Source organism: Dermacentor silvarum, chromosome 4, assembly GCF_013339745.2.
Source record: "Dermacentor silvarum isolate Dsil-2018 chromosome 4, BIME_Dsil_1.4, whole genome shotgun sequence".
Lineage (NCBI taxonomy): Eukaryota > Metazoa > Arthropoda > Arachnida > Ixodida > Ixodidae > Dermacentor > Dermacentor silvarum.
The window spans coordinates 107,144,426-107,168,333 of record NC_051157.2 but is presented as its reverse complement, the minus strand read 5'-3'; the positions used below and the strand labels follow the sequence as shown (position 1 = coordinate 107,168,333).

The window sequence follows — 23,908 nt, the reverse complement described above, 5'->3', positions numbered from 1 at the left end:
CAGCAGCTGCCTTGCTGTTATATGCTGTTATGCCATAGCCGTAGTGACGTAGCCTACGTAGTTTCCTGTCTGCGATCCCGGTGTGCGTGTGTGTGTGTGCATTTGGGCAATGTCTTGCCCAAATCTTTCTGAACTGCAGCGTTGACTCTCTAGCTCATGCTCGCTGGGCCTGAGCTGGGCAAGCTCCCTCATGAGCGAACGTCGGGACATTGCGGTGCTGCGAACTGTGGCTCGTGGTACGGTCGTCGTCAGCTGTGCTGTCTGCAGATCATTTTGGTAGACGCCCCGACTGTGCATTCCGGCAACTACAGCAGCTGCTGCGATCCGTATTCTTCAACCCCAAAACGATGCGGCCGACCCGGCGTAGATAGCGCTTAACAAGGTTAGCGCTCTGCGGAGAAACTAGTAAGCATACGTCGATCGCGATGATTCATCTCGCGAGCGCAGACGCATGAACCGGTGTTGCACAGCCATTCGCTAAACCGCTGCAAACACCCCATCGCCCACACTTACCGGCACTGTTATTGCAAATAAACGGACGAAAAGCTTCGCGCACGTGTCGCACACTGTATGCCAACACACATGCCGCAAGACCACCACACGCACAGCATGGACGAGTCGTTTGTGTGCGGACTGGTTTGAGAACAAAAATTCAAAGCGTTATAAACTTCGTTTTCCTTGTTGTCAAAATAGACGGAAACTAGCTTGTCAGTGCGGGACTGTCGATTGCCTCGATTTTGTTATTTATCGAGCATTTCTTGGTGCTGGATTATACTGTGTGAAATGATATCCTCGTTTTCCATGTGATCACAGCCCAGGATGGAGGTGTTCAACCGACTAAGGACCACAGTTTCGAACCTGAGCACCGTTCTGCCAGGCAACCCGGTCACACGAGAATACGAAATCATCAAACATGTGGGAAGCGCTGGTCCCGGTCTCCTCTGGAAGATATTTCAGGCCACAAAGCGAAGCACCAAGGAGGTACTGACTTGTTGTCCATTATGTCTGAGATTGCTAAAACACATTGTATCACATAGGTCTTCTGATCAGTAGAACCAGAACAGAAGAAAAACCAGAAGTGTAACACCCATGTGCTCAATCATTTAGTAAAGAGGCAATATATGCAGAAGGCAGTTGTCTTGCCAGGATGGTACTTTGTAATGTTTTACTCAACTTTAAGCATTGCATACGTTGACCTTTTATGTCAAAGGCTTTGTAACGCTGATTGTTTATTAACAGGAGGCAGCTGTGTTTGTCCTCGAGAAGAAGCAGCTTGACCGCTACTCGAGAAGGGACAGGGAACAAGTAATGGAACTTCTGAAGCAAGGCGTGGCGCAACTAACACGGCTCCGTCATCCCAGCATTCTCACCGTTCAGCATCCGATGGAAGAATCAAGGTAACAGTTCGTACTGATTCAGCACTACACTTTGTATCAATCAAATGACATTTAACTACAGTGTCCTACTATAGAGCCAGTCTCTTTAAAGGGCACCAAAACACTTTTTGAACATGTGACGAAGACATTCCCAGTCTGCAGAAAGTGCTGCATGAACATGAGAACAAAACATTATTTCACCGCATGTGGCAACTCGCATAAAAGATTGCTCGCTCTTTCCTGTGGATTTATAGGCCCCCTCTACCTGCCTATGACATCATAGACATGCATATCAGCATATACAGTTGAACGCCTCTACAGTGAAATGACCTGTATTACAAAAGGTTGATTATGTCCCAGCTGAATTCCTATGTTTTATATGTATTGTGCATGCCTTTACAACGAATTTGCCTGTACAACTAAGGAATTTGGTGTCCCTGGCGGCTGATTTGGTTCTTTACAACGAACGCCACATAGCAGTTCTGCCACTACTCTCCGCAGACATCACCAAGGTGCACTCTTCGCTAGCATTAACGGCAGCACTAGCTATGCACTTGACGAGCCTGCCGATGTTACAAGTACTCCTGCTGCACAGTTTCAGGAATTGCTCAACTCGTACGCTGCTCGTAGTGCATCAGTGGGTGCACTGTAGGCTGACGAATACATCACATTTAATGGCGACGTGATGATATAATCGTAACTGACTGCCGATGACGTCTTCAAAGCCATCCATGTTGGAAAGAATGTGAATGTCTACGCAGGCAACAGTGATGAAGATCCTGTAAACAAACCATGAATTTTGACGCTGAGGGAGGCCATAGCAGCATTCGATGATCTGCAGCTTTATTCTGCGTAGCTATTGCGTTTTGCCACTGAGCACGCTGTGAACCTCGATGCAATAAGCTTGTCCGCAATTCCACATTCTGCCAGATGAATTGTGCACAAAGAAATTAGTGAGTTATTTCACGAATTAAGGCTCTCTTGAATTCATGTTAGATGAGGTTTTCGTTTATTGAACATATGTGCTTAGCCTTCTCTATTGTGAGCAGTAAGGTGCGCGACCTTTACAACGAAGTGACCTTATTAAGAAGGATTTTGGAGCACTTTGTTTACAGGCGTCTGATTGTAGATGCCAGCCATTGGGCTGGCATCCACGATCGTGAGATACTCCGGAGCAAAAGCTCATGCATGCATCAATAGTCATCCCTCCAGATCTTCTAGCAATTGGGTTAGCGGTAACTGTTAATGTCTCCCACCCGTCCTGTCACTGCTCTTTTATCTCTCTCGGGCATCTTTGTCGGTCAAAATGTCAAAGGCCTACCATAAGCGCACCACAAAAAGAAGGAAAAAGGAAGGAGCAATAGGCAGGGTACTACTATTGGCACCGCCCCAGTTGAGAGGAAGTGAGAATTAGTTGAGGAGGAATGGGGAAAGCAGACATTATACTCTATAATATCTCCATTCATACAAGTTCATTTTAAAAATTTTTGTTCAGGAGTATATTTCTTGAAAGGCATCGCAATAAATCCAGCATGTTGCTCGGGTTTCAAGGAAAGGTTCTTCAGGGCCATCCCGCAAATGGCTAAGTTAACCTTTTTCTGGTTTGCTCAGATGTGCATGCATGACTCTTGTGTATTCCCTTTGATATATTAGAACACGAAGCTTCAAAGTATTCAGCAATGTTTGCCGCAAATCGGGTTCGGAAATGTTATGTGAAACTGAACTGTCTAAATTGGTTGCCTCTCTTCTGTATGTGTGCAGAGAAAGCCTGGCGTTTGCGACAGAACCAGCATTTTGTAGCTTAGCCAACATACTTGGCGAAACTGAGAACATGCCTGTTCCACCTCCTCCTGAGCTCAAGGATTATCAATTGTTTGATGTCGAAATCAAGTATGGGTTCTTACAGGTACGTTTAACACAAGCAACTCTCGTTCATAAACACTGCTGCACTCACAAACGTGCTTAGTTAAGTAAACTGTTTTGATCTCTAAAGACGTATTTGCACTAATTTGCATTTTCGAAGGTACATTTATATGCGCCGTTAACGCTGTCAATTGTGTGCAAGTTTTGCTATATGTAGTTTGAGACAGAACATAGGTATCTGATTCAGATAAGTGCTTTTCTTAGAGATTGTGTGATTGTCTCTCAATTTATTCAACATTTCTTGAAATATGTTACACACCTAGTTGCTGCTTATTCATTGTCAATTTCTTCTCCTTTCAGGTGTCCGAAGGCTTGGCCTTTCTCCACAATGATGTGAAGCGCCTTCATCGTAACCTCTGCCCGCAGTCGATAGTGGTTAATAAGAAAGGTGCTTGGAAGATTGCTGGATTTGACTTCAGCATAGGTGCCAACAATCCACAGGATCCACAGGTGTGCTTTTTATGAAAGCCTACTCACATTGGGACACACGTTGTTTTAAGCTCTGAGAGGGCAGACAAGTATGCAGGCCACGTTGCTAAAGGGCTACACTTGAAAGGTGCAATTGGAAGCCAGTTGGCCATACATTTGTTTCGAATAAACTGTCTAATTTGCACAAAACCAAGAGTGGCTTCAAAGCGGGATGGAGACACATAGTGCAATCTGTTGTGTGTCTTCTGTCCCGTTTTGAAGTCGTTGGTTATGTGCAAAACAGTGTGCTTATCTGAAACAATAGATCACATGTACTGTGCATCAAATGATGTATGTTTCACTGACTTTCCCGTCTGCGCTTCTGAGACGGGAAAACCGTGGTTGAGCATAAACACCCACAAAACAGAGCAGGGCAATATAGATGGCTTCTTGCTGTGCCATTACTACACATGCAGCCGACGTACCGAAGCCTGAACCTGGAGCCGGACCTACCGCCCATCGCCCAACCAAACTTGAACTACCTGGCCCCCGAATGCATCTTGGCAGACTCCAATGACACTGCAAGCGATATGTTCAGCCTGGGCATTCTTGTATATGCCGTCTACAACAAGGGCGGTACTCTGTACGATGCCAACAACAGCGTAGCCTCGCTGAAGCAGTGTATAAACAAGGTGAGCCCATTCTACGAAAGGTGTGGCCTTGTGTGCTGAAAAAAGGCCTTGGTATCTTGTTCCCCGCAGCACTTGAAGCATCTGTCATCGGGAAGATTGAGTGGTCTGCCCGAAGATGCTAAGGAGCACGTTAGAATGCTCCTGAGCGTGACACCAGACATTAGGCCAGATGCGCATCAGTTCTCTAAAGTGAGTGACCCTGCTTTCAGCTTCTTTTATCATTTGTGCTCCGTTATCTACTGTTGCTGCTTTGAATGAGTTCCTTGTACTTTTCCATTCTGTCTGCCCATTCCTTCCCCAACTTCTTCCAGAGTCTCTAGCAAACAGGGAAAACATAGAATTTTACGGAAAATTTTAGGTTCCCAAAAGATCTTTGGAATTGTCAGTGACACTGTCACAAAATGAACCATGTCAGGAAAAATGATTAAATGAAATGGACAGTTCATAAAATTTGTCAGGTTAGATTCTCTTCGAAGGTCTGTTCTAGGCAAATCTAGATTATTTAATGGACCACATGTCAGTCACGTGCACAGAGTTTCCCAGCAGGAAAGTGCAAGTACAAACATGATGGTCAGGGCAGCGTGCCCCTTCATTATCTTCTCTCTTTTTCTTTTTAGCCTAGTATGAAACAAAAGAAATTTGATATTGTCGCAGCTCAGTGCAGAGCGCTTCTTAGAGCTTGCCATTTTCTGCCTCGGAAATGTTCTAGTAGTTCGAGGAAACTGGAAAAAGCCAGGGAATTAGGTAAAGAGCAATTTTGGCGTTGAGATTGAGCGTCTTTACATTTAAAGGGGCCCTGAACCACCCCTCGGGCTTGGTGAAATAACATAGTTTGCTGGTAGCAGACGCTGCTGTGAGCATCTCAGCCAAGTTTTGCTGTCGTACGCGGTGCGTGGAGCTCGCAAGTGGAGTGCGAAGTCACCTTTCTCTCAAACACTCTCTTTTCAAACAGAAGCCTGCTCCTCACTCTCTTCTGGCCGCTTTGTTTCGTAATAATAGACCGATCCCACCGGCCAGTTTCACGACGCCACTGCTGCCGCGGTGCATGCTGGTACTTGTAGTCATCCGGACGCTCCAGCCGCCCGGAGTGCCTGTGCGTCCTGTTTCCGGACGCTTTTTGTCAATTTTTATGGTTCGTGTAGAGCCATCGTGTGATGGGAGTATTGACCTGCTGCGTTCCTGAGTGCTACAACCACCACACAAGGGACAAATGCTTCGGATTCTACGTGTTTTCTAAAGAGCGAAAGATTCGAGAGACGTGGATCCAACGGATTAATAGGTGGTACTGGTAATACACAGCGCGAGAAGAAACACGGGGATGAAGAGCGGCCGCATTTCGATGGGGGCAAAATGTGAAAACGCCCGTAAACTTGAATTTCCCGGAATTTATGGATTTGTCGACTATCGATTAGCTATTGATTGGCTATCGAATACCTATCGCAAGCTATCGACCATGTATTTGGGCTAGGCTAAGCACTACCAAGTGATCCCCAGCATTTTCCGAAATTTATTGATAATTGATCAATTATCGATTACCTATTGATTGGCAATCGATTGGCTATCACAAGGTATTGGCCACGTATTTGGGCTAGGCTAAGAATTACGAAGTCATCCCCAGCATATTCCAGAATTTATTGAATATTGATCGATTATCGATTAGCTATTGATTGGCTGTAGCAAGGTATTGGCCACGTATTTGGGCTAGGCTAAGCACTACCAAGTCATGCCCAGCATTTTCCAGAATTTATTGAATTTTGATCTATTATAGATTAGCTATTGACTGGCTATCGCAAGGTATTGGCCAAGTATTTGGATTAGGGTAAGCCCTACCAAGTCATCGACAGCATTTCCCGAAATATACTGATTATTGATCTAGAATCGATTAGCTATGGATTGACTATCGCAAATTATTGGCCACGTATTTGGGCTAGGCTAAGAACTACCAAGTCATCCCCAGCATTTTCCGGAATTTATTGAATATTTATTGATTATCGATTAGCTATTGATTGGCTATCGATGACTTGGCGATGATTAGCTATCGGCGTTTTTACGTTAAAAACGCCGCCTAGCTTAACCAAAAACATCTAGATATCGCTGTTACCAAAGTCTGCAAGTCGTGCGCGAAACCCCTGTAGGTAAGTATCATTAAGGCACGATAGTTTCTCCAACAGGTATACAAATCCTATTATGTCCGGCGCTAAGCAAACATAACGTTGTAGTCACCGAGATGCACGTGTGCAAAAATAGTAACGCAAAAAGACCGCGTACATCAGCATGTACTATACATACAAAGCTCGAAGAAATACGATACTCAACACGTAATCAGCGGGTAACAACCGAAATGAAAGATCAGCAGGCACTTTTCAACGTTCGCCTCGCATGCTGCAATGAAGTGCCGATGTAATTTCTTAAAATACATGAATGTTTCTCGGTGGTGGAGTCGCAGAGATGTCTGGGAAGCTCGTGCACAGTACTCAACGAGCGCGGACTGCGGTTACAGTGGCTGTACTGCGGTGGTGTGGTAGACCAGTTGACTACAACCAAGATGGTGGCAGTGCTACTTCCGGAAAACCGGCGCATGCGCAAATCGGTCGGTGGGATCGGTCTATTGGTACTGCTATTGGTAGCTGCAGTCGGCTGCACAGCGTAGACACCGTGGCCGCCGCGGGGTGCAACCACGAGTCCACTGGCTAAGTGCACTGCGGATCACTGAGGACAAGCGCGTTTGGTTTACGTTTAGCGCGTCGCAGGCACCAAAATCGGAAGTCGTGGTGTCTACGTTAACATCCAAACTGAAATTTGAACTGCGCGCCACGGTGCAATTTAGAAGGCAGAGCTTTGTGGCCACGCCCCACTCCACCGTAGCCTTCGCAGTGCAAGGCATTGAAGAAGGAACGGGAGCACAGCGGAGGCTGTGTTTGATTGGCAATAACTCCACTTCTGCTGAACGCATTCAAGTACTTCTTGCGGCAAAGCCTATGTTCACTTCAAATGTGTTTCTCCACTTCGATAAAAAGTGTTTCAGAGCCCCTGTAATCCCCCGTCGAAGTGCTGCCATCGCAGCCAGGATCGAACCTGTGGCCTCGAGTTCAGCAGCACAACGCTATAGCCACTAATTTTCAAAGAACATAAATCATGCCAGGTGTAGACTCCATATCTACGGGGCTTCTGCAGCTGAGTCGTGCACACTTTGCGAATTCCATCGTGTTTGCTGGGAAGTAAGGAATCAGTTGAACATCCAGCTTCGTGTCTTGTGTATACTTGTGCATCATTTTACTGCTGGTTAAGGTGTCTCAAGGCCATGATTGCCTATAGCCAGTGCCAAGCTGTTTTAGTCAATTCTCTAGCAAGTGTGCTACGTGTTGATGATGTGCCGTCTGTCCATAGCTAAAGTTCCTGGAGGATGTGGGTGTCAAGACGCTCCAGTACCTGGACTCCCTCTACCAGTGGGACAACCTGCAGAAGTCTCATGTCTACAAGGGGCTGCCCCAAGTGCTGGCCCAAATGCCCAAGGTACACGGACAGAGCTGCTGCTTTAGCTTTTAGGATCATGTTAAGCAAAGTAATCAGTCTAGTGACTGAGATACTTTGCCTAGCCTCTAGATTCTGATAGCTTGGCACGTTGCAGTGTAGCTGCTGATTGTCAGACTAGTGTAACATGTTGTGCACAAGCTGAAACAAATGGAAAGAGACCAAGTTAGTTCTGTTGAATTCAGGGGGCAAGGGAGAGGGGAATTGGCTACCCCCCAATGTTTTACTCCTTCCCCCAACTCGGTAACTAAGCTCCCACCTACACCCTTATCAAATATAGTAAACTGTGCTCTGCCCTCCCCCCAACAGAACATTTCTGGTGTCGCCCTCTAGTTGAATTGAGTTTGGAGCATCAAAGGCATGAGCAGTTTTGAGCCAACTCAAAAACACATTGAAAACACAGCATACCTGGTCATGTACCCAAGACAGCAGCTGCTAGAACCATACACAGCAAAATGTGCTAGAACCATACACAGGAAAATGTCATATTATGTCTATTTCTTGTTTTTTTGTTGTTGTTTTTTACACTCCTGTTGGAGGGGCTTTAGATGAGGGTGGGTGAGTAAACAAATGCAGCAAGCACAGAAATCACTGAGTTATAAGAACAGCAAGATAAAGGAAAGAAAAAAACGCGAAGATCAGCAAATACATAGGCCAGAAACCTACTGAAAGGGCATACGAGATGCGCAGTGCAGCCCATGCTGTTGTGGTCCCATGCTCACTTTGTTGCGGCTGCATTTCAGCGGGTGGCCCTGCACCGTGTCCTGCCCTGCCTGGTGAAAGAGTACGCCAACTCGGACATGGTGCCATTTGTTCTACCCAGCGTGCTGCTCATTGCTGAGCAAGCCAGCAAGGAAGAGTTCTGCTCCATCATCCTGCCGGACCTGATCCCGATATTTAGGCTGAGAGAACCCGTGCAGGTATGCAGGCAGAGCATTCACAGTGCTGTGGTGCCTTAGTTGTTCTCTTGAAGGTAATGCATACCTTTCTTGTCTTGCCTTTAAGAAGCTGTGCTCGAGTTTAAAGGAACACTACAAGCAAACGTTGGATCAACCGAGAATGTTGGGTTAGCTCTCAAGCAACCTTGCCTCAACTTGTTTATGTCGAGAGAGGATTTAGTTGCAAAAGAAGATTGCAACTGAAAGGAGGCCATGTTTTTCTGGGATGCTACTGTCTGCTTCGAGTCGGCAGCCTAAGGAGAGAAAGTGCCACGCTCCTGCAAATAGGGCTGACATCGTGATATGAAGAAATAGTACTAGTAAATTTTTACCGTTAGTGGCTTGTATTATCATTGAGTGTGATACCTATCATCAGTCATTGACCAGTTTACCAGTTACAAAGAGGACATGTTATATCACGGGAGCAGGAACTGTGTTCTCACATAGTGTTAAGCTCTAAGTCATCATTGTAACTATACTTAATATTTGCCATTGGTGTTCCCTTTAGACGTCCTTATTGCCACCACCACAATGAATGGCTTCTTGATATAAAAAAAATCTTAGGGTGCCATTTTTTGCACATCTCTCAGCTGCTCGCATGAACTTGAGTGTCTTAGTCACAAGACTAAGACACTCAGAGTTATAAATTATTATAATAATATCAGTCATGTGTGACTTGACTCTGATACAGTTGACTTCTGTTAGATCCACCATGGTTAGTACGATCATATTCAACAAAAAGGTGCCCATACTTTTTAAGCTTAGCCTGCCACGCTTCCGCCAGACCATTCCAAGGGTCGTATTATGCAAGTTCTTTTTTTCATTCTTTCGGCCATTCCTCATTGTTTGGCATGACACCAAACCTTTGTTGTTGTCAGTATTCTTGAATGGAATCGAAGGAAAGAATCTTTACATAATATAACCATAGATGAGCCTCACTAGCCATAGTGACTCACTAACTTGCCTCTTGGAACATCTTTCATGAAGCCATCTTGTCCCACCTTAAAGGAATGGGGATTTCAGGTACCTTTAGGTAAGCAAATTTAAATGGTTCAAGGTCATGTCCCAGCATCAGACTTCTGCATAACAAATTATGTGTAATTAATCGTTGTAATCAGTTACATTTCTTGAAATTTTTATAGTTTAATGATTACTTTGTTGACTCGGTAACACTCACTGTAATTCAGTTACTTTGTTTCAGTAATGAATTACATGCAACCAGTTAATTTAATGCATGACAACCTATAATAGGCAACACAGTTTTGAGAACCTGAATTTGGCAAAAACTACAGTATAACGCCCAAGATTGTGCCACGTAGCTGCCTGTGTGGGACGGTGTTTTGTCCTGCTTTAGCCACTCCAGGCCCTGAGTTGTCCCAAATTGCCTGCTCTGTGTAGTCGAATGAGCTGTTTAACGTCTCGAGTGTGGTGGGCACACCTTCAAAAAAACTCGAGAGGCAAGCAGCCAAGCAAAACACGGGAAGAAGTGAGGCACGAGCATCTGCGATGTATAAAAGGTTCTGAAATAAAACAATTCGCCTGGCCTCACGAGATTAGTTCAGAATGGTGCTCTTGCTGATGAAAGCATGATTCTGATCAGTCACGTGAAAGCAGGGAAACTGGTTCCCTTTCCAAACCGTTGTGAGATCACACCCCTCCTAGAACACACGACCCCTTATGGCTCATACAAAGGGTAGCCAACCGGAGATAATCTGTTGTTAACATCCCTGTCTTTCCTTTACTCTTTTTCTCTCTCTCTCTCTCGATGCGTTGGCTAACGATCTGTAGCCAAGCCAAAGTGCACTGACCCCACTGTCTTAATGTTGTCTTGCTTGTCATGCATGTGGCATTGGAAGTACGCGGAATAATACCTAAACGGAAATGCAAATTTACTGATTTCATTGGAATCTCGTTGATACGATCTTCACGGGAACTGGTAAATAAAATGTACCATTCAAAAATTGTATTATCTGAACAAAATCGTATATAATAAAAATAAATGGTATGTATATAAGAAAAAAAACAGTATTATCCCAAAAAATGTATCCTGCAGAATCATATCAACAAGATTCCATGGTAGCTTGAAAACTGGCTAGCTTCACATAAACAAAACTTGGAATAAATTTCGAGTCTCGTTTCTACCTCAACTCCCCTCCCCCCCCTCGTCCCACTTTGACATTCGAGGAATGTGGTCCCATTACCGAGATACTGAGCAACCACAATATTGTGTGCAAGATATTTACACAGTACAACACCACCCTTTCCCCGGAGTGCACATCGATCAAACTGGCTATCCCCCCTGTCTTACCTTTCTTCTTCCTCCTCATACAAGTTTTCTTTGTTGCTGAACAAAACAAGGGACGATGACTGGCGAATTTTTTTATAAGCAACTGTTTGTGTAGATAATCAATGTATGAAGGGCTGCAGAGGACATACTGAAAGTGCCAGGACAGCTCATTCTGGTTTACTGTATCTATGCAATGGTAATAAAAGCTTGGAGGAAAGTAACGTAGAAGTAATTGATTATCATTGAGTAATTCCTCAGTTACTTTTGTGGGGCAGTAATTGTAATCAGTAATCATTTAACAGTAATCAGTTACATTCCTGAATGCAGGAATTTTAATTGCAATCAGTTACTTTTTTTCTGTACTTTGCACAAGTCTGCCTAGCATTGGACCATTTGAACCGTCAGGGTCAAATGAGAAGAAGTTGACAGTAATAACGAAACTCAAGATGTTTCTGATGATGAGAGTAGCACCATGAATAGCTACACTGTCATTGTGTTTAAGGTAATCGCCAAACACTGTGTAGAAGATGACACTGCAACAACTGATGTCATGACGTTTCCGTGAGGCTTGCTCACACACAGGTTAGGAAATTTTGAAGTGTGCCTCACACTTTGCTGTGGCCTATGGCAAGTTATTTGCAAGGCTGAAAACTAGTTAGTGTGCTTGATTTGGAAACCTATGAAATTAGTTCACATCTTAAATTTGATGTCTTTATGGTTCTGATGGAATTTATTTAACAGAAGTAGTTGATTAATGCTGCTTTTGCGAACTGGTGAATTTTGTCACAAGCTAAGCTCCAGCCTCCAGACGTCCAGTTACAGTTTCATCATTTTCTTCTACTATAGTGCAAGAAACGTGCTTGAGGCTAATTAAATTAAGTGGGCATCAGCTGTAAATTTTCTGTCCATATATACAGAAAATTGAGCATATAATGGTATTTCTTTTTTTCTTTCAGCGAAAAGTAAGCTACATTTTCACCACTATTAGTAACATTGCTGACATCAACTTTTCGTTGCAAGAAAAAAAAAAAAAAAGCCCCTTTCTTTGCGCTTTCTTGCAGATACTGCTGATTTTCATGCAAAAGATGGAGCTGCTTTTGACCAAGTGCCCTCCTGAGGACATCAAAAACCACGTTCTGCCAATGATTTATGGCTCACTCGAATCAGATGCCCAACAAATCCAGGTAGGGTGAAAGATAGAGGAGGACCCTACAAGGCAATTAAAACATGGTGTTAAATGTTCAAATTTTGCCAGCAAAATGTTCATGAAGCCATGTCTCTATTGCTACAGTCAGTAAGAGAATGTCTATGGCAGTGAAAAATATAGTCACCATATGTTCTTTCCCATCTAAAGTTCAATAACATGCAGGTTACATCCTGAAGCTTCTGATCCAACTGTTTTCAAATTTTTAAACATCAGAACTGCTATATCATATGGCATGAAATTTGAGTAGTATACATCCCACGCAAATGACATGAAGATGCAAGATTTGACGGTGGCAGCAAAAAGAAGAGGAACATATTTTTATTATTATTGAGCTTTTTGAGGGCACGTCATGGGATATTCTGTGCATTGCTGGACAGACTGCCTGCATTTGACTGCCTGCATTAAATGGTGGAATCAGTGAAATTGACAGTGTGGCCTGTGGCAGTTGTTTTTTCTGTTCCCACTGCCACACTTTCTTTGTCATAGCCTTTGTGGTGCATCTTTTTCTTCTTTCTTTCCTTTCCGTTCCTTCCATCATAAAGGTCAAGTAGGCATTGCATCCCTTCCACTTGCAGTTGCCAGCGTCTTTATTCTTTTTATTTCTTTATGTGTAGTTACGAGGGGGTACTCAAAAGTAACCAGAATTATTTTTAAAAAGCTATGTATTTATTTATTTTTTACAAAACAATGTTATCACCTTCAAAGTACTCTCCATTACACTTACTACATTTGCCCAATCTGCGATCCCATTCTTCGAAACATTTTTCAAACTCGTCTGGTTTTGATGGCTGATAGCTCCCTTTCTCTTTTTTTCCTTCGCTTCTCCTACGTCGTGAAATCGTAGTCATTTCATGTTCTTCTTCATTCAAGGAAACAAAAACAAGTAGCACGGAGCGAGGTCAGGTAAGTAAGGGGTGTGGGGCAAGGGAGTCGTGCTATTTGCGCTTTTTCTTTAGAAGTACTAAAGCGATTGCGTAACAGCGTGCGAACAAAAAAGGCCTGGTTTGTGGAAGTCGGGGGACTAGTTCTTCCACCACAACAATGCACCAGCTCATGCAACCATCTCAGTGCGCCAGTTTTTGGCCCAAAATAGCATGACTCCCTTGCCCTGCGCCCCTTACTCACCTGACCTCGCTCTGTGCGACTTTTATTTGTTTCCTTGAATAAAGAACATAAAGGACTGCGATTTCATGACGTAGAAGAGGCGAAGGAAAAAACGAGAAAGGAGCTATCAGCCATCAAAACAGACCAGTTTGAAAAATGTTTCGAAGAATGGAATCGCAGATTGGGCAAATGTATTAAGTGTAATGAAGAGTACTTTGAAGGTGATAAGGTTGTCTTCTAAAAAATAAATACATAGCTTTTAAAAAGTAATTCTGGTTACTTTTGGGTACCCCCTCGTATGTCTCTAAACTTAATGATATTGACAGTTACTAATAATTACCCCCCCCCCCCCCTACATACACTTTGTCACCTTGTTCAGGAACTGTGCCTCAACATCATCCCGGACTTTGCCCATCTGATCGACTACCCATCAATGAAGAATGCTCTGTTGCCAAGGATTAAGAGGCTGTGCCTTCAGACCAGTTTCCTCTCCGTAAGACGGCTGCTTTCGAATTTTACGCAACTTGCCATGTACGTGACCTTGGGGTACATGTGTGTTCTACAACAACATGAAGACGGTCACTGCTTGCTGGTTTTAAACTGTGCTGACATGACCTGTCATAAACCCACCCACCACATGAAGTCAACAGACAATAAAGCCAAGGAAAGCATGTAGGAAATCTACTGTTCTCTTAACAAAATTGTGGGAATAATAAGGAACAGGGATGTGAAAGTAGGACGAAAAGAAAACTTGCTGCTGGTGGGTGAGCTGAACCCACATCTGCATTGCGCATGTGATGTTGCACTGGCATCTGCCTTCCCGTTGACTCTCTTAGGCTTTTGTTTAGTGGCATAAGAACTGGTGTTAATTATAAACAGGAGCATGTCAGGAAGACGATGTACAGAATAATGATTTCTGTATGGGTAAAAAAATCTAGCCCTGGGGGTGTCAGCCATCACCATTTTGTCTTTTCATCCATTTTCATTTGTTCCTCATTAGTTCTACATTTCAATTTAAAAGAACAGCCAATATCCTTATTTGCTGTCTTTGGCTTCATTGTCTATTGACTTCGTGTGGTTATAACAGACAAATAATGGAGCCTCCTTGGTTCCCTTATTTTTGTTGCTTGCAAACACGTCAAGTCAGGCTGCACCTTTATCACCTAGGAGAAATTCCGGCAGAACCCGTCTATGATGATTGCAAAACTTATGTGCGAAAATTCACACAGCACACATGCTTTATTCCAAAAAAAAGTTTCATCCGCGTATAATATGAGTATAATACCCGTATACAGTAGAGCCTCGTTGATGCGATCCCATTACGTACGATTTCCCGGCGCCGACCTTCATAATTGAGAACACAAAAAATGACCCAATAGAGTTACGCTTATCTTTTTACCAGTTCATACGTTCCCAGAAAACAAAATTTTTTGGGGCCAACGTTCAGTACCTTGCCAAACTGCAATCGTATGGTACGTTTTCTGGCCGCTAGATGCCATGAAACAAGAAAATGCGCAAGGCACGCATTATAGAGAACAGTACATAACTGCGTGTCGCGACAGCTTTACCACAATACTCACCCGCCTGTCTCATGAGAAAACGCAGGTGCGCACACTAGCTCTTATTACGGCACCAGTAAATCTCCTCCCGGGTCGTCGCACGCTGCATTCACAGCTATCGCCGCCAACCCTATTGCGATAAGCTTTGCCTCATTGTTTCACAGCGCGTGGCGTGCTGTTGGTAGCGTATTGCACGCTTTCAATAGGCAATAACCTAAACGCGCCGCCATTCCCTGCTGCAGACAGCGATCGTATACGTTTTCCGGCCGCTAGATGCCATATAAACAAGATAAGGCGCTAGGGCGAGTATTGCATGGGAGCCGATGCGGTGGGCGGCTACTGTTCTTGAGAACAGTAGCCGCCCGCTGCATCAGCTCCCATGCAATACTCGCCCGCCCGTCTCAGGTGAAAACGCCGGCGCGCACTCAGTTTCTTATTCCGCTACGAGCATATCTCCTCCCGGGTCGTCGCACGTTGCATTCACAGCTATCGCCGCCAAACCTATTGCGATAAGCATCTTCACCTATCTGTTTTATAGCGCATGGGGCGTACGAGGGGTACCGAGTTATAGCGTTGGTAGCGTACTGCACGCTTTTAGTAGGCGATAATCCAAACGCGCCGCCGTTCCCTGCTGCAGGCGGCACGATGTGAGCGTCATGTTTAGGCCAGCTCGATTTCGTTTCAGCTTCCCATTGCCGTCTTAAAGCACTGCGCAATAGCAAAACAACATAATGTGTCTTGGGCCACTGAAGCCCCACCAGCTCGACGCCCTCTCGTACCTCGTGCGTAATGATTCGCACAACGCTTCACATTACATAGATGTCAACTACAGTTGAGTCTGTCATTTTTAGTCATTTCGGATCGTACATTTTTTTGGTTCGTACGTTTTTCTCGCGTGTGTTTTCCAGAATGTATGAACATTATTCTACTTAATATGTGTGGTATACGAGCGTATGGTACGCCAAACTACTTCCTGGCGGCACAGTTGCCGATGCAGCTAAAGTCACCTTGCTTTTGAAGGCAGCCAGGTACTAGTTTTGCGGTACTGACAATTTGCTGCTTCACTGCATAGAACGAATGCGATTTCCTGATAGCTGCTTGCATGTCAGCACGTTGCGGTGGCCAAACCCACGCCATCTCTTGATAGCGCCTCCTGTATGCTAGAGGATGATTAGGATGATGATAGCCTTGCAGCAGTGACAAAACCAGAAGTTTGAGCCCGATTTCTGGCTGAAATTTTCGTTTTGATCCGCATATAGTACAGGGTGTAAATTTGAAACTTTAATAATTCGAAAAAATTCTCGTATTATATGCGGGTTTTTCTGGTAACCTTATTTGGAAGTCGGTGTTTGTGTTCATTACACTTGCATATGGTGAATGCTCTAAGGTGTGGTGCAGCTATATTGTAAGCTGCCATGGTAAATACAGTATAGACCGCTTATAGTGCAGGACCGGATATAATATGGTCTTTTCAGACTCCTGTTAATTTTCCCATAGCACTCTATGCATACGCGTATCGCTTATAGTGCAGTTGCGGGACACGAAATACTGGTTACAGTGTGGCTGCCTGGAAGTTCGGCAGTCAACCTAGACGGCAACGCTCCCCTCAAGCCACAAATACCGTATTTACTCGAATCTAACGCGCACTTTTTTTCCGATAGAACTGGTCCAAAAATTGCGTGCGCATTAGAATCGAGTACGACCCTAAATCTGCGTTACCATATAGCCATCGCATTTCAAAATGGCCGCCTCGCACGTGCATCAAGCCTAGCTACTCTCAAGCCTAGCTACCGTAGCTTCCTCGATGTGCCGCAGTACACGTGCTTAGGCAACAGTCTACCGTCTGTCTTCACGTTCTCTGCATCTGCTCTATCAGCATGAAGTACCGAGTTCATCACGATGCCGCATTTAAAAGGAAAGTGATCATGTGTGCGGAAACGGACGGAAATCATGCCGCATCATGTGCATTCGGAGAATCCGAAACTTGCGTTCGGGACTGGCGCAAACAGAAGGAGAGGATTTTTGCCAGCAAAGCAATGCGGAGCGGTTTCAGTGGACTGAAGCAGGACGTAATCTGCGACGATCCACTTCGGCGATACGATCGCCTTGGCCCTTTCTTGAAAGCAATCTGTGACGGGGAAAGTCCGTCGCGCGCCATATTTTCGCGGCTTATAGGTCGTGTTGAAGCGAGAGGCATGATAGCACGAAGGTCAATTTGCTCGCCGCGCTTCGTCACTTGAGCGTTTTGACAGTTCGTTTCTGCGGTCAACAAGTGAGATGTGTTCATGCTTGCTTGTGCGCCGTGACACCGTGCTTGTTAATTTATTTAGTAAGCGAATATTGAACTTAGAGCACGGTAACAGCGATGGCAGAAATGCACCTGGAGTGTCCATTATCACAATAAAATAGTTGTTTTGGTTACAGTGCGGTAACGCTTATAGTGCGGATATTCGTGACTCCGGCGACTTACGTTATAAGCGGTCTATACTGTACAAGGCAGCACAGAAGACCATTATGTCGTGCCTCCTTTTTTACAAGTCAATGCCTTCATAAGTCAGTCTAATTTAGCGAGCTAAATTGCCTGCAAAAGAAGAACGTTGTCAACCAGTAGTGCATTTTCCTTGTCTTTAGGTTCGCGTCAACTGTCTGGTGTGCCTGGGAAAGCTGCTCGAGCACCTCGACAAGTGGTTGGTGCTGGACGAAATCCTTCCCGTGCTGCCTGAAATACGGTCCAAAGAACCTGCGGTCCTCATGGGAATACTGGGTAGACTTTGTCTTTCATTTACTTGTTCATGTGCTGAAGGGAACAGCAATATGTTTCTCAAACATGGGTACTTGTTTTTAATAAAGCGGCAGGAATGAGAAATCAGATTATTACACTGAATGTTGCATAGGTAAGAGAGTCCGGTATCAATGACACTTCCAATTGGACCGGTGACTTGTTTGGATCCAAATTTCACACATAATAAATTTCACGGGGCATTTTAATGGCGCCATCTTTGGATGCCTTTTTAACAACACAAACTGCACAGCTAGTTAGTTCATGCAGACATTGAAACCCCAAGCAGAACACAACTCAAAACAAAGTTTATTCTATGATCATGGAAAGCTTAAGCATGGAGCCAAGTTTTGCAGCAGCACATGACCCGAAGTAAACCAGAAAATAGCATGCTGTTCTGCACAAATATCACATTTGGCGGGCTTAAAATTTGAAGATAAAAAAAAATTGTTGAAAAATACCAAAACTTGTTTTCCTACTCGATATGTTGTCTGTTTATTAACTTTGCAGGCTTTATTCTGTAGAAATGCTGTGAGCAGGCCCTCTGCTCTGTAGTCAGCTAGCATGATCTGTGCTATCATCATCATCAGTCTCTCCTTCCACTGCAGGACGATGACCTATTACCCTTTCTTGTGCTAGCTGATTCCAACTTGCGCATGCAAATTTCCTAGTTTCGTCACCCCCATCTAGTTTTCTGCCGTCCTCGGCTGCGCTTCCCGTACCTTGGCACCCCCCATTCTGTAACTCTAATGGTCCACCGGTTATCTGACCTACGCATTACATGGCCTGCCTAGCTCCATTTTTTTCTCTTAATGTCGGTTAGAATATCGGCTGTCGCTGTTTGCTCACACATTGTTAGCACTGGTAGAATGTAATGATTGTACACTTTTATTTTCAATGACAGTGGTAAGCTTCCACTCGGGATTTGGCAATGCTTGCCATATGCAGTCCAACCCATTTTCATTCTTCTGTAAATTTCCTTCTCATGATCAGGGTCCCTGGTGAATAATTCACCTAGATAAATATAGTACTCCTGTACATATTCTAGAGGCAAATGCCATAGGCAAATGGAAACAATCTTGAGGTTTACTCGTAAAGCATTTGTGGAAAGGCGACCAATAGGTTGTATGCCGTTTTAGGGTGATTGCATGAAGTGGGTGCCAGTGCTCCGGGTATGTCCACATAGTTAAGCAGGTTTTTTAAATCAGGCTGTGAGGAATTGGTAAGCAATTAGTATGACCGTATTCTCTCAATAAGTATTACCCTAAACAGGATGCAAATAAAACATTGTAAAGTTATTGTTGTCATTATGGCAAGCGTAAATCAGAAATTTTACAATAAAGTTGTAACAATTGCCAGGTGTGAAATATACTGACTTAGGCCTAAGATAGACAAATACTGATACTAAGAACAGTAACACACGACAGCATACAGTGGAATCTCGATGATACGATCACGGCTAATACGAATTTCCGGATGATACGAATTTTTCTGTGGTCCCGGCCAAGCCCCGTTGGTTTGCAACGTGCTAGAGAATGGTTGTTACGAATCGATTTTCAACCCGCGTCGGTTGATACGAATAAACGCCGCCCCACCGACGGCCGCGAAAGAGAACAGCGCGCAGGCACGCGCTTTCTCCCTTTCTCTTTTGGTGCGGAGGCGCGGATGCGGCGCCGGACAGCATGGAGGCCGCAACTGGGCGCGAAGAGTTTGAAGCGGTGGCGCTTTTGTGGTTTTTCCTGCTTTTCCGCGTGCCATCGGCCGGACGGAGTGGCTGCTGTGCTTCGGGTCGCGTTCTTTGTGCTTGCGCCACTTTGCCTAGTCGCAGCGAGCTATGTCTACCGAGATACGATCTCGGCTGATTCGCGCGGCCGTACGTTGGGGCATGGGAATCTCCGTTGGCGCGTCTTCCGTCGACTGCGTTATCGGTGCCAGTGGCACAGGGCAATTGTCTGTTTCGCTGCCGGAGTCACACGGTGCAAGATAGCGTGGCATGTAATTCACGGTGCAAGTTAGCGGGGCACATTCAGTTGGGTGCTCCTCCGCTTCTCCCGCTAATCGCCATATTTTTCTTGCCGTAGGAGGCTTGCGCTTCCGTATTCCGAAGAGTGCTTCGTCCAAAATTTCTTCTCCAACGAGCAACGATCCATCACTAACCTGGGAGCTCTCAGTAATCCGAATTCTGCGTGTCAGGTGAAGATGCCGGCGTGGTTTACGAAGCAGACAACTGTGGTTGCCATCTTGCCCCTGTAACAGCAGCAACCAATGGAGAGACGCCTTTCAGCATGGCAGCCAATCGGAGGCCCGCTTTCATCGGAGGGCCCGTGTGACTACCTATCGCAGACCCGCGCTTCTTTTGTGTTTGTGCGTTTGTTACAAGATGGTGACGACAGACGAATTGAGAAGCGGAACAGCAAAACTTTGAGAACCAAGATGGCGGCGCTCGGTGGCGGGAAATATGAGATCTGTCTCCGTGAATTGCGGTGATTTTGCGCGATATAAATCTGTTTTCTCACCCTGCGCACTGACGAATCAATCTTTTTCGGGCACTTTTAGTGCATTTTCAGCCAAACCATTCTGATACAGCGTAGATTAGGCGTTGCAGATACCGAAACGCGTGGTTTTCAAAAATCGATTTTTCTCACGATCTGATCCCCGCGTCCCCCCTTAATTTGGCAAGTTTTAATTGCATTTCGATGATACGAATTTCGGCTTATACCAATATTTTTCGTGACCCCGTGAGATTCGTATCATTGAGACTCCACTGTACATACTTTCACATTACACATACACAAATGAGCACATAGCATTGCAGTGACTGTAAGTTTAATTGCAAAGGGCAAGACAGCAGTTGCAAGTCCTGTTTTTGTTTGTACTTCGTGCATAAGGCACTTGCATAGAGATATACGAACTAGCCAATTGCGTCCCTACTGTCGCACCTATGCAACCTGCACAGAAATTCAAAACCTCGGAGCGCTTTGCAGGCATCTACAAGCTGGCCATGTCCCACAAGAAGCTGGGGCTCACCAAGGACGTGATGGCGTGCAAAGTGATCCCATTCCTGATGCCCCTGACCATAGAGAATGGGCTGACGCTCAACCAGTTCCAAGCCATCATGGGCGTCGTCAAGGACATGATCGCTGCCGTTGAAACAGAGCACAAAGCCAAGCTGGAGCAGCTCAACTCCATCAAGCAGGAACAAAGGTTTGTTTGCCCCATACTTTTTTTCCACTTGGCCCTTGCTGCCTTTTATAGCTGTCATTCAGGAATTTGATGTTTAGGTCAATGGCACCCTGTAATAACTGCAAGTGATTTCGTTGAATTAGGTTTGCTAGATTTCTTCCTTTTTTTTTTCTTCCCAACAGTGCCGCAATGGAGATGACCAATCCCAATGAAATTGTTCCTGGTCTCACCCTGTCGAACAAAGCCAACTCTACGGTACGTAGAAAAAATATATAAGGTGACGGTTGTGACAGCTGTAGTAAGACGATGCATTGTGAGTGGCAGTTTCAAATACTGTTCTGGGTGTTTTTTATTCCAGACTAGTAATGTCTACGATGACCTGGGAATTTCTAATTTCTCAGCATCGTCGCCAAATGCCAATGCCACCAAGTCGCCTACGCAGAAAGCTAAGGTATGATTTGATGACCATTTTTTGAGCTGTAGGAGGGCGAGATAGGTGTTGCATCTGAAAAGAGTTTCTATAGGAAATGTTATTCCATAGATTGCATCCAGATTCATAGATATCGCACAGCTTTCACAAAAAAGCACAGTGAAAGGGAAAGTTGTCATCCGCCTGACTGCAGCACGATGCTAGAGAAAGCTTCGCAGTTGAAGAAAAATTCGTCTTGGTTCTGGGTTCGAACCCGCGTTCACTGCCCTTTCGGGCGGTCACTCTAGCATCTGAGCTAACCAGGAGGCTAGCAGATCGCAGTGCGAGGCTGAATTAATAGACATTTCGAAGCACAGGGAAACACAGAATATGGCAAAATATGGCAAGTTCTGCAGAAGCCCGCAAGGTGGAGGAAAAGTTTATGAAAGAGAAAATTCTCTTCGACCCTCGACCAGGCCCGGCGCGCCGCAATAGCCAGTGGGGCCCTGGAAGAGGGGCTCCACCCACAATGACCAAGCACGGTCTTAAATAAAGTTGTTTCTCTCTCTTCCACCCGACTGTAGCACGAAGCTACAAGGTAAGCTTTCTTTCCGAGAAAACCGTATGGGTTTCCTTTGTAGCTTTATGCTGCAGTTGGGTGGATGTCAGTTTCCTCTTTCATGAACCTTCCTCTACCTTGCGGGCTTCCTGTGCTTTTGAAACAAGTTATAGAGTAGCACCTTCCTTGCGCACAACTTGATTCGCCGCCACAACTGCTGCAGTGCGGGCAGAATGCAAACAATCCTTGTGTACTTAGATTTAGGTTTACGTTAAAGAACTGCAGGTGGTTCAAATTAAAACGCGCAGCCATTCACTATAGCATTTTTCATAGTTCCTGTGTTGCTCTGAGATGTTGAGCTTCTGGAATTAACCAATGAGTCAGTCACTTTCAATAAATGCCGAAACCAATGACCATGATACATTCATGGAGGGCCGCATTGATTTTAGTGGTCATTTTAAGGACTTGCAGGCATATTAAAAGAATGTCACCTTATGCAGTAGGCATGGCCAGCTACATTTGGCAAAAACAGTTGGAATAAATCATAGTTAAAGCTAATTTTAGTTGCAACTATTAAACTTTACTGAAGGATTATGAGTGGGAGTGGGGTTGTTATTATTTTAATGTTATGTGCTGGCTGCACACTATGGTGGTAAGACGGCATGTGCAACACAACTTAGAGTCAGTGTTTATGAGGATTTTATGCCTCCATCCGGCTGTGATTTTAAAGCTTTAAGAAGCTTATCGACGCTTTGCCATGTTGCTTTTTTTTTTACTCTCGCAGCAGCAGTCTCTCTCCATGGAAGAAAAGCAGAGGCTGGCCCGCGAACAAGAGTTCCAGCAGCGCATACAGTCGCAGCCGTCCCTGATTCCTGCTAAGCCCGCCCCTACACGACCAGCACACGAACCGAAGGACTTGACGTCCACCCTGATTAGCTCTAACCTGGCCTCTCTCAACATCCGGAGCCCAACTGGATCCAATCCATTTGGGGGTTCACCCGGCTTTGGATCATCTCCCGGTTACGGATCCTCACCTGCTGGCGACTTCCCCTCAGCCGGTCTGTCTCCGGCAACGCCTCAGTGGGGGTTCCAGAGCGGCCAGCAGGCAGCAGCATCGCCGATGACCGCGCGCTTCGCAACGCCACCACAGCCGCTCAATAGGCAGCAGCCACAACAACAACAGATCAACACGTCTGCTTTCGACAACTTGCTGCCTCGTCTGGGATCAGGGCCTCAGATGGGTGCACCGCGACCCAAGCTCAACCAAATGGCACCCACAAATGTGCCCACAAACAACTTTGGCAACTTTGTCGGTGCGCAACCACCGGTGCAAAATTCGATGCCTGCCTTCGCTGCACCAGTCAAGCCCTTGTCCAAGAGTGAAATGGATGACCTTCTTAGCTGAGTCGTCGCGGCAAAGAACTGCCAGCACTTTCTGGGACACAGTTAGGGCATCGTAGGCGCAAATCGAGTTGGCCTACGATATATTGCTTGCAGCAGTGCACGGTCCTCTAAGGTTTGCGATCTGGACTACATTTGCGCCAGTGCCAGTAAAGCATGGAAGTCAATTGTAGATGGTGAAGTGCTCTGAAGCATTGCTTGTTTGTGTGCAGCAGCTATTTGAAGGCAACCTGCTCATGTGCTGCTTAGTACTATGCCTCCTCACCACAGTTCCACCAAGCACCAGTTTTGGACACTCAACTGCATGTGTCTGTGTACCATGTGCAGAACAAAGAAGCAGGACATGCAGTGGAAACTTGTTTGCCATGCATTCAGTAGGCACGAGCAACAGCAGCAGCATTGTGGTGTTGGTCAAAACATTTTGGTGAGCACAACGGGCACAAACCATGTGATTTCACACGGGGTTCTAAATGAATTACAGGCTTGATCCTGTGTTTTATCCAGCTGAATTTATTGTTCTTTAATTTTAGATGTGTAAATTAAAAAAGGAAA

General features: G+C 45.2%; 1 protein-coding gene across 2 annotated transcripts; it reads left to right on the top strand.

Annotated features, from left to right (window-relative positions):
• The first annotated feature begins 77 nt into the window (after positions 1–77).
• On the top strand, positions 78–23,908 carry LOC119450484 (SCY1-like protein 2). 2 transcript variants are annotated; one of them, XM_037713945.2, is made up of 16 exons: positions 78–405; positions 814–981; positions 1,240–1,397; positions 3,138–3,282; positions 3,600–3,749; positions 4,184–4,399; positions 4,469–4,588; positions 7,787–7,912; positions 8,674–8,850; positions 12,217–12,339; positions 13,846–13,959; positions 17,657–17,789; positions 20,789–21,008; positions 21,170–21,242; positions 21,346–21,438; positions 22,743–23,908. In XM_037713945.2, exons 2-16 carry the CDS (start codon positions 820–822, stop codon positions 23,358–23,360), a joined length of 2,628 nt encoding a protein of 875 aa, XP_037569873.1. In that variant the 5' UTR covers positions 78–405; positions 814–819; the 3' UTR covers positions 23,361–23,908. The 2 variants fall into 2 exon arrangements, with proteins under 2 accessions (XP_037569873.1, XP_037569872.1); XM_037713944.2 differs by having other exon boundaries at positions 22,740–23,908.

Excerpts from the sequence above, each read along its gene's own strand:
- LOC119450484 (XM_037713944.2), top strand. The coding sequence starts at position 820 with ATGGAGGTGTTCAACCGACTAAGGACCACAGTTTCGAACCTGAGCACC. Across the intron at positions 3,750-4,183 it reads ACAATCCACAGGATCCACAG|CCGACGTACCGAAGCCTGAA; the intron begins GTGTGCTTTTTA and ends CTACACATGCAG. Across the intron at positions 21,439-22,739 it reads CGCCTACGCAGAAAGCTAAG|CAGCAGTCTCTCTCCATGGA; the intron begins GTATGATTTGAT and ends TTACTCTCGCAG.